The sequence below is a fragment of the Parasteatoda tepidariorum genome, chromosome 9 (assembly GCF_982258835.1).
Source record: "Parasteatoda tepidariorum strain Cologne lab strain chromosome 9, Ptep-v5.0, whole genome shotgun sequence".
In the NCBI taxonomy this organism is placed as follows: domain Eukaryota; kingdom Metazoa; phylum Arthropoda; class Arachnida; order Araneae; family Theridiidae; genus Parasteatoda; species Parasteatoda tepidariorum.
The window spans coordinates 33,349,415-33,364,330 of record NC_141763.1 but is presented as its reverse complement, the minus strand read 5'-3'; the positions used below and the strand labels follow the sequence as shown (position 1 = coordinate 33,364,330).

Here is a 14,916-nt window from a genome sequence, read left to right as displayed (position 1 = left end):
GCCTCGTTACTTCATAAAGAAAGGCAGGTAAAAAGAATTAAAAAATGGATTAAGTCAAAGAAAATTAAAATGTAAATAAAAAGTATAAATAAAATATATAGTGTATAGTTGAAATTCTCCTAATTTCATAACATATTTTTTAATGTAGTTATTCTAAATATTTATGATTTTTTTTTAGAAATTATATTCTCTTCAATTTAAATATCTATAAATTATGTCATCGTAAATTTAAATGTCTATAAACAATTGTAAAATTTCTAATGTCCTTATGAACCTAAATTATTATTTTGTTTCAGTAAATAGCGTTTAAGGTTGATGTTTCCTAATGATTAAGTATGAACAAATTGCTATTAACGACACATTTTAAAATCAGGGATTCTAAATTTAACTTAACTTATCGTTATAAAAGAATATGTAGATAAAAAAAGTGTCGATATATGCCTTCATTTTTCTTAATAGTTAAAGTTAAAACTGAACTTTTTAAAGTAAAGTATTTATCGTGTCATTTTCACCAACTAGAAAAACATTTTTATAAGTTTAAAATGGTATTTTTTTAATATAATAACCAAGAAAGTTTTCTTTGAACTATGTTTATGAACGGAAATAATGTGTTAATTACGTAAAGTTTGAAGGTTAATAACCAGAAAAAGTCGAACTTATTTTTACAAAGAGAAAGATGCAAAGTTTTCATATCTTTGCTTGCGATCTCCGAGATCTGTGGACACAGTGACGTCATGAAGAGGGAAATCGTAGCTTCAGCTCTAAGAGCGGAGTGAACTAGCCCTTCTATTCTCTTTAGCCCTGATTTATCGCTTATAGGAACCGTATGTTAGTGATGGCCTTTCCAATTTGTCGCCTACATGGATATCAGTTATTATTATCGATAAGATATAATATCACAATTAAAAGTTTCGACCACTTTCCAATTATTTAAGGTGTTGAAAAGTGTACTTTGTTGGATGGTAAGGCTAGTTTTTAGCCTTACCATCCAACAAAGCTTAATTCAATTAACTTTTCAATTAACTTTTCAATTAACTTTTCAATTGTCAATTTAACTTTTACAGACATAATTTATGTAATCAAATTGAATTTATAGCCACTCATTATTTTGACCTTCCAATTAGTTAGAGTGCTCAAATTGCAACTGGAGCTCTGTAGATGATGATAAATCAATTTGTGAACTATGCCAGCAAAATTTATAGCTAATCGAAATTTCGAACACTTTAAAACATAAAACGACGCAAAATATTTCGCCAGACACAAAAAAAGATCCGTGGGGCACATTAATTTTGTAATATTTTTTATCACCGACGATAATCGCCATTAAAAGTCTTTCGAATAATGGTGTGGTTTAATTATGGCAAAAATAAAATAATTTTTGTAATTTTTTATGTTACAAAGGATACCATAATTAATAATTTGACAAATTTTATTAATTGACAAATTTTATGCGCGGCAAATACCTCAAGGCCTAACTATATATGCCATTAGGTAGGTCTAACAATATGGCCTTAAGGTAAGTAAATAAGGCATGTAACTATTTAAGACCTTATATATTTAGGAGTGAATTATATTTTAAGGCTACGAGTGTCAGTCCTCAAAATAATGTCATACAGCTTCACTGTTAGAAATTTCTCCGAAAAGAATTCATATTCAACTAAAACATATAAAAAAAAATCAACCATAAATAATATGGTATTCAAAATGCTAATTGTAAGAAAAACGTTTTAATAACTGCTTTCACCAAACATGGTTAAACAATAGCTAGAATTTTATCGCACCAACTAATGAAGCCACTTTTAGTTCCTTGTAGATGGGTGCATATCATAGCCACGAAGAATAATCTCTCGATCTCAGAACGGGGGTTGAGGCTCAGCGTTATTACCACAATATTACCCTCATTCACTTCAACATGTGAAGAGTTTCCAGTGTTCTGCACTCCCCAAATTTTGCCCATGGATTATCAAAATACGATACACTCATTCCCGCATAGATGGCAGCACCATAAAACTGCTATAAACTATTTCCAATGCCCAGTTAAATTACGGTTTTGAAGACATGCTAGTAGTAAAAGATTGAAAAACAATGTAGTTTTTTCCTCACGGTTTTTTAACTATACTAGATAAACGGTTTCAAAACCGTATAGGCAAGAAAAGTTCTTTAACGTTACTAGGATGGACAAACTGCTGCTGGTTATTTTACCAGAATTTTAGATAAAAATTCTAACAGTATTGAACTGCATTTTTTTTTCATAGAGGGTCCTGTTTAAAAGCGGAAAACTTGGCTACGATTTTAATTTTACAACTTACACTTAAAAAACTAATTTTACATATTTTCATTCTGAAATCATTATTTTTTCTCCATAAGTCATTTCCGAGTTTTAAAATAATGCCGCTTTGTTAGCCGCGAGTTTTAAAATAAAGTTGCATTTTATAATTTCTTTCTCAAATGTCTATTAAATATCGTGTTTTATGGAGAGCGAAGTAGGTTACATTTCCGAAATTACATGGCGCACTTTGAAAATTAAATTTAAAAATCTGAACCTCGAAACATAAATTTTCTGACCTGAAATATTTTCTACAAGTATCAATCTAATGCAGTACAGCTTGTGTCTGAAAAATGCTATAATTGGAAAGGTTGTTAAATCTGGTAAAATAATTATAGCCGGTTGTCTCCACTATTGTATTTTTTACCCCGCTGATGCATGTAGTCCATAATTCATGGAAAGTAAACCAGTCTTTTCAATACAAAACACTCTAAGCTTAAATATGCTTGTACACAAATGTCTTCCAAGCCTCAAATACTAACGCTGTGCAAACTAGTATCAATGTTTTCATGAAGCAAATAATATTTTTACGACGAGATTATTTATACAGGGAAATTCGCTGCCATTTTTGTAGAAATTACCTATGTACATATTTTGCTTTTATATGCTTTTGAAAAGGCCACTTCATTCGTGCATAATATAAATGCTTGTTGTGTTAAAATTTAAAAGAATAAAATAAGTACTAATTCAATCACGTTTTTTTTTACCACAGTAAAAAAAAACGTATTTCATATGTACATAAAATATTTAAATAGTTCCATTGTTTTCAAATTATATTTGCTACTAAACATTTTAAAATCGCGAAAGGTATAAGACAAAAGAGGGTTCCATCTATATTTAAATAATATATGTTAATAAAAAGGACCACTCAGTGTTAAAACGCAAGGTATGTTAAATATTGAATCAGTCTAATATGACATTTATAACAGGGGATATTATAATAGGGAAAACATGCATGAATCTTCCAAAACACTGAAATATATAAAGAGATAAAGAAGGTTTTTTTTATTGTTTTATCATGGGATTTAAGAGCAAATAGCACATGTTTTTTTTATGTAAGTCTGAGTGGTTATTTAACAAAAATAATATGATAAACGAAGCAAAAGTATAAATTCAGATTTTATTGTCAAGAAAAATTTGGAGGGCTCCGTCACTTATATTTAAAATAAAAATAAATAACTTAAAACATTTAATTAAAAATAATTATTAAACATTGTCTCATTAATTAGGTTTTTTAAACAGCCTGGTGTGAGGGTTTAATAGAGTTTTGGGTTCCACATGTTCATGATTCTCATGGTTCATATTTTGGGCATACGATGTGCTCCCTTTGCTTATTCCTGGGAATCTGGTACCCATCAATCTTAAGCTGGTTGGGCTTCAAGCCACCATTTAGGATCAAACCTCTGCCTTTCACAATGCTATATACTTCATAATATACAGCTTAAAGATCCAAAAAAAATGCTTTATGTGCTTATTAGTTAACCTTAAATTACATTTTGACTTTATTTTGTTCATAATGAAAATCATCTGTGTGGATTTCAACCTACAACAATATTTCTCTGCCAAACTGTGAATGAAATTTGGAAAATTATTTGTTGGTTCGAACTTCCAAAATTCAGTTAAATTTAAGTAATAGTGTTTCTATGTTTTGTAGCAAAATTCTGGAAAGTGACATTATTTTTTCAATTACTCTGCTTGTTTGTGTTAAAAAAACTGTCCTGCCACAATATGGGTTTTGGGGATGCCAGGTTGACCGAAAGGTGCATTGGCTTCCTAATAGAAGTTGGTTGGCAATCTCTGATTCACAGCCTATAAAATTGTAAATTTTTTTTAATGATATATCTTTAAAAATTCATAAATCTATTAATTTTTATTGTATCGTTTTATATTTTCTTTTACATTTTAAAAAACTAAATAACAAAAAGTAAAATAAAAACGCTATTTTAAGGCCATTAAAGTATCATTTTGTAAAAAATATTCTATTAGGATAAATGCATTTATAACCATAAGCAAGCACAATTTTGAATTGTGAATGTTGCTTGTGGATGACTGATGGAGATATTTTGCAAAAGGTTAATCCCCCTAACCCTTACGTTAACGCTATTTGAACTGAAATCACTGTGTTCCAAATGGGTAGAAAACAAAGTTATCGTTATGGTTAACCTAAGAAAAATGCTAAGCAAACTCTCTCTAATATTGTGATATTTTCTAATATCTCTAAAATTGTGATTTAATAACTATTAAAATGAAAGTTATTTATATTTCTGATGATAATTGATGATTGTTATAATAATTTTTTTCTTTCCAGACATCACATCTCTTCGATTCTGTCATATGGTTACTTTGACTTGACTTGATTCTTTGACTTGATTCAATGTATTCTTCCGCACAGCGTCAGATTAATCTTTTTATCACATTGGTGAGTTCTTCTCATTTCTTATTCTCATGTTCTTTCCTTTGACTGTCTCGTTCTACTTCTGTATGATGCCAGAACTGGTGTTAACTTTACAAGTATACAGCAAGTAAAATTACAGGCCATTATGATGCAGTATACCCAATTATATGATCCCAAAGTTCCTCGAAAGAATCCTAAAAATGAAAATAATAAAACATATAATGCGTAATCAAATATATGTTTTGATATTTGGAGTGTAATATAATTTAAAGCACCATCAAGTATCTTCTCATCAACCTTTTTCATTAATAATAATAAATTATTTCTAAATTTTTATCTTTTTTTATCACCTTGCTCGAACTTTTCTTCAGCTAAATGTCTCCAAACAACATTCAAGTAGTAAATCCACTAGATAGCCACAGTTTAAAAAAAATATGCACAGGTCAAAAACGCTGATCAACAAAAATTAAGGTGTGAAAAATGCCTTGAATTTTAATGGATAGAGTGTAATAATTTCTAGGACAAAGAAAGCTAAAGCTTAATTAGAAGTTTCAAATGTCCTTACATTCTCTTCCTATTTTGGAAGTATTATGCGTCAGCCAGCGGTTTTAGATAATTTGTAACATTAAATAAAGAGGTAATGAATTTTTTTTTTTTTTGGCCGTAGGAAAATGAAGTTATGCAACTATGTAGAGTGACATATCTGCCAAGTCCAGTAGTGACTACCAATCGAAGTTGACATCTCCTATTAATAACCAAGCTTATTTCCTATAAACGACGTCACGCGTGTGTATCAAACCTATTTGGCTGACCCGTGCGTGACGTTCCTTGCAAGTATGCAATTGTAGGCAATGCACGTGCTAATGTTTATGTGCACATAGCTTTTTCAATTATAGGCATAGCTTTTTCAATTATTGGACTAATTAAATTTTCTTATTCCAGTTTAAGTGTAAAATATTAAATTTAACAGGGCTCGAAAAAACTCAGAAATTTTACCCGTCCCCGAGGACGGCTTGTCCAATAATGTACCCGTCCTCCTTTGAAACTAATCCAGTAGCTTCTAAATAAATAAAAATATAATTTTCTCTTATTTATTACAAACATTTATATAAATTGCAAAATGAATAAGTAGTTACTAGGATTACATTATACAGTAATAAAAGAAATAAATACTAGGTTACTAATAGTAACCTAGTACTTCTTTTATGAAATAATATATTTCTTTTATTAAATAATTTAAATGACAAAGGTTAAGTTATCTGGAATGTCAATTTATCCGAGGGTACTGCGTTTTTTAAATGAATCAAATATGACGTTTGCCAGTTCCACAATCAAGTCAGTGATTTACAGAGGTTTTCCATTTAGGTAGATGTTCATAATTGCGTTTAAGACCAATACGTAATGTGTTCTTTTGTAAGTTCATTGCTGAAAAGCCCCTTTCAACCGCTGTAGTACTCCCAGACAGAGAAAACATCAATTCTAATAACAAAAATTGAAAATGGATCACGAACATTAACTGGAAAATGGTCGACCCCGCGGACGTCGGATTCGAGAAATTCGTTGTCCGCAGGGATTTTTTGACCGCAGAGGACAGGCGGACGGTTGGTTTTTCGAGCCCTGGTTGATGCAATATAAAATTTAAAATTTTTAATACAAAGTGTTTTCCGCTTGTTTGATATAGCACAGCGGCAAGAGATCCCACGGTTCTTCTAATCTATCAAGTGATTTAAATCTTTATTTAAATATATATTAATTTGGCAGATTTTATGATTCAATAGTTGAATATAGAGCTCTTCTCAAAAACGTGCTTATTTCTTACGAATATCATTTTTTTATTTATTTAATTATTTAAACTTAAAGAATTGAAAAAGAAGGAGTGCTTGGAATTTTTGTTTATAAGCACAAATTTAAGATAGGTGACGTTTTTAAGCAAGTGGCTAATAATTTGTCATTGTGTAATGAAGTGGGTGCTTAAAATGTGTATTCCTTTCTGTATTATTAAAGTATGACATCTAATAAAAAGAGTTCGCACTTTTTTTTAAGAATTTTTAAAATAATGGATCTATTATTTAACTACAGTTAAAAATTTCTTACAAATATTTTCCCATTAATTTAGTTTAAAAAAATGACAAAGAATAATGATTTTGCCACGTTTTAAGATTAATCGTGCAGGGGTAGAAGAATTTTAAAACCTCATTGGGAGGCGAGTGCTCTATTTAATGAACCACCACTGCTCACTGTAAATAATTAAATATAATTTTCCATGTTAACTTTTGTTCACCAGTATAATGTAATTAGCACAGTTTCGACATTTTTTGCCATCAGTCTAACAATAGTTTTAAACGAATAAATATTTCTTGCACTGAAGTATAAAATTTGATTACCTATAAATAACTACCTACAAAAATTCGAAATAGCATATTTTAAAATTTGTTAAAATTAAATAGCTGTGTGAACTGCTTTGTGCCATTATAAGTTTGATCTATTATTACTCCTAGCAAAAATGTTATTTTAAATGAAGGATTAGCCTATTGATGTTACTTTATTCTTGTTGGATTGCGATATCATTTTAGAAGAAATACGATTTGCAGTCTAATTAAAAAAAATTTCGAATGAAAAATCGCATTTTTAGCTAACCTATTTATTTTAACATATAATAAATGTATCTAGAATACAACGTTTTGTATTTAATGCAATTTCTCACGATTTCAAGTAGCGTTTGTGTCTATACAGTATATATCTAGTCAAATACATCGAATTTTAATAACCAATCCACGCATGTGTATGAAACAGAATAAAACTATTAACTTACCTATAATGGGAGTTTTTAGCACACAAAGTAATCCATAGAGGCACAATCTGGAGGCAAGAGCCATATTTTGGTCTTCTTCATCAATATAATCCATAATTAATCCTGAGAAAGTTGCTTTAACCGCCCCACACAGGAGACCAAAAATTAAAACTCCAATCATCATCAGTACAAAATTATAAGCCCACATAATGTAACCCGAATCTAATAACAATATTAAAAAGCAAAGCAGACTAAAATTCGTTCTAGTCATAAAATGGCAGTCTGTAACCCAGTTTAAACCCAAATTTCCAATTATTTCAGCAACCGGAAGAAACATGACAAAGTACACAGACACTTCAGTCGACATACCTTTATCTCTTCCATAATCAACTAAGATAGTCCAATTTAGGGTAGATATGAACGTGGTCATACTTTGTACAAGCATTATAGAAAAGTATGTGGGATCAGCAAATACTCTGAAGGATTTCCAAGATATAGTGTGATTGGTTGTTGTCCCTGTCATGGGCTCCACTGGTTCAGAAACATTGTTTGAATTTTTCTTTACGGACGAAAAATCCTTTTCAGTTGAATCTTTTTTATCGGAAGGTTTCTTTACGGTATGTTGCATGGGTTGAGTAACAGGAGTAATTAAAAAAATCGTTCCATTCTTTCCTATCTTTTGTAGAACGTAATGAATTTTATCTGTTTGATCAGATCCAAATGAAACATAATCAGGGATTACCTTGTTTTGATTTTCAACTGCTCTTAGTTTTTGTGCGCACTTAACCCTAACTATGTCTTCTCTTTCATTTTCTGTACTTTCCTCTTGCCAGGGAAAGGAATTTTCTTCTGAATTTTTCAAAATGCTATCGTTTTTCTCCTGATTTTCTTCGTCTGCTACAAATGCAAGATTTTGATGATACGTAGTTGGATTATCTGCAACATTCTTCTTTTCAGTTTTACATTTTTGTCTATCGTTATGGGGATGCTTTAAGAGGATTGCAGCAGGTATGCAGTTTAAAAAAATTCCACCCACAATCAAGAACATTCCGTTCGTGCCGTAAGCATTTTGTAAATACGTCATTACCGGAGACATGATTATCGAACCTGCACACGTTCCAGCTAACCATACACCATTCACAAGATTTATGTTCTCCGTAAAATGCAGTTTCAAAATTGTTGGCACCAAAGTGGCAGATAACGCTAGTCCTATACCTGAAATAATTATTTTTTTAAATTAAGATCATCATCTTACTCCGTAAAAAAATTCTGGTGTATTGTTGGCATAATTTTTGGTGTTCGGATAAACTAAACACATTTTTAAGTACAGAACTGTTGTTATCATACAAAATTAGATGAAATTAGCAAAATAATAATTGTTTAAGGGACTTAGTGCGAATATAATACTCAAATATTTTTAAACAGAATGTTTTAGCAATGAAGCTATTAAATTGATTCTCAGGCGCATGAAAATATATGTTGTCAGTAAACAAACAAAATGAATAAATAAATAAAAATAACTATAGCAGTATAAAAAGTAAATAAAAATGTGATTAAACTGTAAAAAATTTTAGTTTTCCTCAACACTAAAAATGGTAGCAAATATACACCAAAATGTTTAACAGTGTAAATATGAAAAAAAAGCATTGTTATTATTTTTCATCTTTCTTTTCGTTTAACCCTATGACTTCGAATTTTAAAAAATTATTTTTTTGTCGCACCAACGGAAAAGTATTTTTAAACTTATACTGTATAAAATTATTTGTAGAAATTTAAAAGATTTTTTAACTATTTTGTTAATATTATTTTTAGATTTGTAAATAAACAACCAACATATGCTGCAATCATCGTGAAATCTATACACAAAATAAAGTAAAAAATTTGTGTTCGTGTATCTTTATACCGAGTTACGGGTATAAAAAAATTACGAAGCCCAATTTTCGATTTTTTTAAAAAAATTATTTTCGATTTTTTTAATTAGATTTTTAATTCAGAGACATTTAAAAAATGAAATTTACTCATGGGCTTAGGGGAAGTTAATGTTTTAAATTAAACTTTAGAGGATCCAAGATCAGAGAGAGTTTTGTCAAATATTTTAAAGATAACTGTGATGTAAATTAGTTTACATCACAGTTATCATTGTCAAATTATAGAATAATGTTTTGCATTTTGCGTTTGGTCACGATTACCTCATAAGTATAAGTTGCAGGTTAGTTGAAAATTGGGTACTTGTAGCTCAACAAGGGAAGTGATTATGCCTAACCATGTGATTTAAATCAAATTTAATTGGATAACATCAAGCGATGATAACACGTGTGTGTCATACCTGATTGGCTTCTGAATGGACAAATGTTACGATTTAACTATGATGACGTCACTTGCATGATTTCAATTGAGTAATATGCTGAAAATTCACTATAATCTGATAGAATTTGAATCGAGTTTGCATATTATTGTCTAACTTTTTTTGAGAATTCAGTTTGTTAAATTTATTTTAATCCTTAAATACCTGTTTATTGGCTAAAAAACAGAGTAAAAGTTGGAATCAATAATAATTATTTGAGATAGAACGTACCGTAAACTAAACCAATGCAAATTGTAGCTGTGTTAATATCCTCAGCAAAATAGCAACTCCCAATTCCTACGGCACCAAAAATACATCCCGTTAGAGTAACAGCTCGGAAACCAAATTTTTCTCCTAAAACTGCTACAAAAGGCCCTAAAAATATAATTTTTCACTTCATTGAAATAATTATCTTTAGATTCAACATAATTTTTCATTCATTTGTATTAAATGACAGTTGAAATTTCTTCATATCTTTATAATAAGAGCTTGAATAGAATTCTTGATTTTAATTTAAAGAGATTTGAGGGTCTAATATTTCATTTTGTGGGTCATATTTTGAGGGTTTAAAGCCTGAAAAGAAAGTATGTCTTTTCAGAGAAAGTTCGTTTTTGTGTTTGATTTCGTAACTTAAAATATCGTCCGCACTAATAAAATAGCATATTTGACTTCAAGCCCTTGAGATTGAGTCCTGGTACGTGATAATATTTCAATTCAGTACAGTATTTAGGGTGCATCTTCTTTTATTTTGACACACTCTACTCATGCTTGTCTTTGGGGTATATAAGGAATTCAGGCCAATTTGCAATTTTTAATGCATCTGGTTTCATTAATTCATCTACAAAATTCAGACCTCTTGAATCAATCTGACCCATTTCATGTTTAATGATTCGTTGAACATTTTTGGTGTGGAATTCTTTTTTTGAATTTTCTCTCTCAAATTTGTCTTCCCAAATGTTTTTTAGTGTAATTGTGGTTTGAAATTCTTACCACAATAAAAAAAACTCTACAATTTGAGCAATTTATTTCTTAAAATAGCAAAATAAAGTTATTTTCAAATTTTAACTTTCAAATTTTCAAAATTCCATGAGGCGTGAACTGCTTTGACCTGTGCATGCTAAATAAAATTAAAAAGTATCCCCAAGAACTCACGATGGCAGCTGTAAATGCTACCTTCTAACTTGGCGTTAGTTTTTTAAAAAAAACATTTATCTACCATGTCGAAAGTTTTGTGGGAATTAAAATTTTTATTTTTTAGCTATTGTTTTTCTAATACTTCGAATCCGTTTGTATCTATTTAATACACTTACAATAAAATATCTTTATTATTTTGAAAATCTTTATTATTTTGAAATTACCAAAAAATTCTATGTACTTTTGTTGCACAGTACGCAAAAAAATAAAAAATGATCACCCTGAATAACTTTTGATTTCAATGATCAGATCGTCACTTTCTAAGATTCAATCTAAAAATTACGACTTTTTCAAAATTCGATTTCTTAGGAACGATTTGCCCGATTTCACTCAAATTTTGAGTTTTGCCATTTAAAATTGCATTTTTTAAATTGATGTAAAAATTATATGCTTTACAAATTAAAAGTCTTTCGATTATTATTAAATTAAATAATAAAAAATAATGAATATTTACTAAAAAATATATTTCGCATGGAATTTTCTTTGGTTCAACGAATTTTATAATTGTATGCAAACATTTTTCAATTCGCTTTAGAGACATGGTGAAATATACATAAAGTGAAACTGTAATTAAGGAATTAAAACAATGCTTATAAACTATTGGGACAATATTTCCCAGCTATTTCCTAGTGATTCCTAACTGCGTCTACCCCCTATATTTTGTAGGTCAAAAATCAAAATCCGCCAAAAAAAAATAACACGGTATGTTTATTCAGAGAAAGAACGTTTTGCCACTGATACGGTAACTTAAAATATCTTCCTCACTAATTAATTAGCATATTTGAGGTTCGAACCATTACAATTGAGACCTATAATGTGAAAATCCGATCATTAGATCAAAAGTTATGATCTGTTTATTTTATTATTTCCGTATGTGGTGGTGAGTTTATTTATTTATTTTTACGTACTGTGCACTGTATATGAAATAAACCCAGTTCTGAAACATACTATGGAAGACTAATTATAGAAAAGAGATTAAATGCTTAGCTTACCTGTTAACGTCCTTAATACGCCGAAAATAACTATAGGTACTGACGCCTTCTTTCTGTCTGTATTGTAACCATCCAAAAGAATCACAAAAAATAATCCAGACAATCGCATTGGCATTGACATGAAGAAGACTACCACTGAACAGGCAAATAAAGCTAACCAGCTGGTTAAACTATTATAACCAAACGTTTTCATTATTACTGTAAATGAAACACTAGTATAAAGTGTGTAGTTTTCCTAAAACGTTGTATCCATTTTCACAATAAAAATTCTAATCTTGTAAGCAATATCTTGCATCCATTGTATGAAAAATGCATCGCATTCGTAAGTAGGCTTAACATACTCTGAGAATACAATTACTTCATTCGTGAAGCAAATGGCATTTATTTCTATGAGGTTTTTCTCGAAAATATTAATGCTTTTATTTAAATATGTGCATATTCTTCTTTTATGTACCTTTTTTGTTTTCACTTTGCTTGGTCAAAAAGTCATTGACTGTTGAAGAAAAGAAAATTATCACAGCTTGTAATAAGAAAATTCTATGCATTCCATTGTGTTCAAATTTTGTTTTCTATTCGAAAAATCCGCAGCTTGGATTTTTACAAAGCAGTAAAATTCAATAGTTTTTTGAGAATTTTATAAACAAAATTATTATAAAAATTCCTATTCTATATTCTTCATTTTGAAAATTACATCATTTAATTTCTCAGTCACCATGAGAATAAGAAAGCAAAGTCAGCTGTTAAACTTTTTTCTCGCTAAAAGTTTTTTTTAGATTTAAATGTAGTATTTAGCTACAATTCTTGATTGTTATTTGATGTTGTGGAATAATTTATTTATATCAATAAATAAATTGCAGATTACTACAAAAATATAAAAGCGATAAAAAAAACACCCTCATTTATTTATTATCTTATTTATTCTAAATGCTTAGAGTTAATAAAAACATTAAGTACGTAATTAGTCTAATTGTAATTAAATTCTTCGTGTACCTAGAAATTAAAGCATATCCAAATACTGTGGGTTTTAGGTTTCAATAAGCTTGCTCTTAAGCACATTAAACGTTAGTCCTGTCTTTTGCTAATTTTTCAGCTGGCAGCACAGAAACTTTGCATTTTTTACAAATAGTTTGATGAAAACTTGTGATAATTAAAGCTTATTCCAGCTCTACGATTTCAAAGCTATTTAAAACGCTTGGAAATAAGAAATTACTTTTCATTCCATTCCATCGTAATAAGAAAAATTCATCGAAACTTATTTATTGAATACGATGAAAATTATGGCATTATTTATTGTATAAAGTATGGATTTCAAAGCTATTTTAAAAGCGTGGAAATAAGAAATTAAGTTTCATTCCATTACATTGTAATAAGAAAAATTCATCGAAACTTATTTATTGAATACGAGGAAAATTATGACATTATTTATTGTATAAAGGTAAGATGTTTTTTTTATTTGCGTCCTTAATCACGAGTTCCACCTTAAGTTGGCACTGGAGAGAAAGGTAGGAAATGTAATACTCCGCCTTTGAAAAGTAGTTCTTCGCTATTTTGGAATTAATTGCAGTTTAAATGCGCGTACAAATATAAATAAATGTTGCATAGTAAGAAAAGTATATCTTGAAACATTCATTCGAAGTTTTTCATGTTTAAATGTATTTAACTTATAAATACCTTCTCAGTAAAGCGAATGTACAAAGAAGAAGGAGGTGTTTTAGTTTGGCGCTGAATTAGTTTTCAAGGTCAAGGAATTGGCTCATTGGCTATGTTTCTACACTGGTCAGTCAGCTTTTCCATTCGCCTTGGCTTTGCTTAAGTGTCCTATCTCTTGTGCAGTTCTTATTTCGTTTTTTTTTTTTTTTTTTTTTTTTTTTTGTATTTGATTATTTAATTTTCTAAATATTAACCTCATCTGTACAATCTTTTTTCCCCTCAGAATAAATGGAGAAAGAAAAAAAAAACACCCCAATAGACAGGTGAATATTATTAAACTGATGACAGTTTAGCATATTTACTGTATAGCTAATTCAACATGTGATTTTATTATTATTTTTTTACGACAAAAGAAAAAATTGTTTTCGCTTTATTCGATCTCTGTAAAGATTCAAATTTTGCGTCTTTTGCGCCATGTTTAGTTCTGAAGTACAATTCGCTTTTTATAGGAACTTAAATAATGTAAAAATTTAAGATTTTTAGTTTGTTCAATTAAAGGGACTTTTAAATATTATCTGAAGTACAATTTCCATAATAGAAGTGTTAATCCGTTAGTTATAAACTAATAAAATGTATAAGAATTGAAATAATTTCAAAAAAGACGCAAAATTCGAATCATTAATTTTTTTTAAACATCGAAAGGTTAATTTAAACCAATCAATATTTTAATAATTATTTTTGAAATACAAAGCCCAAAAAGCTGAGAAATCCTTTCTCTTATGTAGAAAGTATTAAGATATTTCAGTATCTGACAAAATATTTCGAGACTAACTAATTCTTCCCATCCAAGTAGAATTTCGCCTGATGAGAAATTGTGGATTGAATTCAATTCAGGGCTACCCCACAAAGAGTTTGTAGAAGGAACTGCCAACTGTTAAAATATTAAATGAATAACATGATAACCACCAGGATAGGTGGTTATCATGTTATTCAAAGAGTTCTTGTTGAGTCTAAGAGGGTGGGATATGGCAGCTGAAAACACGGGGGGGGGGCGAACGAGCAGTACGCCCCCCCATATGGATAATACTAAATATTTTTTTCAGGTAAGTTCTTTTGTCTCTTAGAAGCAAATATATTTCAGGAAAAAAAAAAAAAAAAAAAAAAAAAAAATTAAAAAAAACTCTTCTGAAAAATTTTTTTTAATTTTTTATTTATAAAAAAAAG

The 14,916-nt window shown here is 29.4% G+C and overlaps 1 protein-coding gene across 1 annotated transcript; it reads right to left on the bottom strand.

Moving 5' to 3' along the window:
* Nucleotides 1-3,429: 3,429 nt before the first annotated feature.
* Nucleotides 3,430-14,265, bottom strand: LOC107449555 (uncharacterized). Its single transcript, XM_087151237.1, has 4 exons — nucleotides 12,043-14,265; nucleotides 10,088-10,231; nucleotides 7,534-8,727; nucleotides 3,430-4,915 (listed from the first exon to the last, which is right to left on the bottom strand). The coding sequence occupies exons 1-4, from the start codon at nucleotides 12,233-12,235 to the stop codon at nucleotides 4,770-4,772; spliced, it is 1,677 nt and encodes a 558-aa protein (XP_087007363.1). The 5' UTR covers nucleotides 12,236-14,265; the 3' UTR covers nucleotides 3,430-4,769.
* Nucleotides 14,266-14,916: the final 651 nt, after the last annotated feature.

Coding starts and splice junctions, on each gene's coding strand:
- LOC107449555 (XM_087151237.1), bottom strand. CDS start 12,235: ATGAAAACGTTTGGTTATAATAGTTTAACCAGCTGGTTAGCTTTATTT. Junction 8,728..10,087: donor TTGCATTGGTTTAGTTTACG/GTACGTTCTATC, acceptor TAATTATTTCAG/GTATAGGACTAGCGTTATCT. Junction 4,916..7,533: donor GCTAAAAACTCCCATTATAG/GTAAGTTAATAG, acceptor TTTCATTTTTAG/GATTCTTTCGAGGAACTTTG.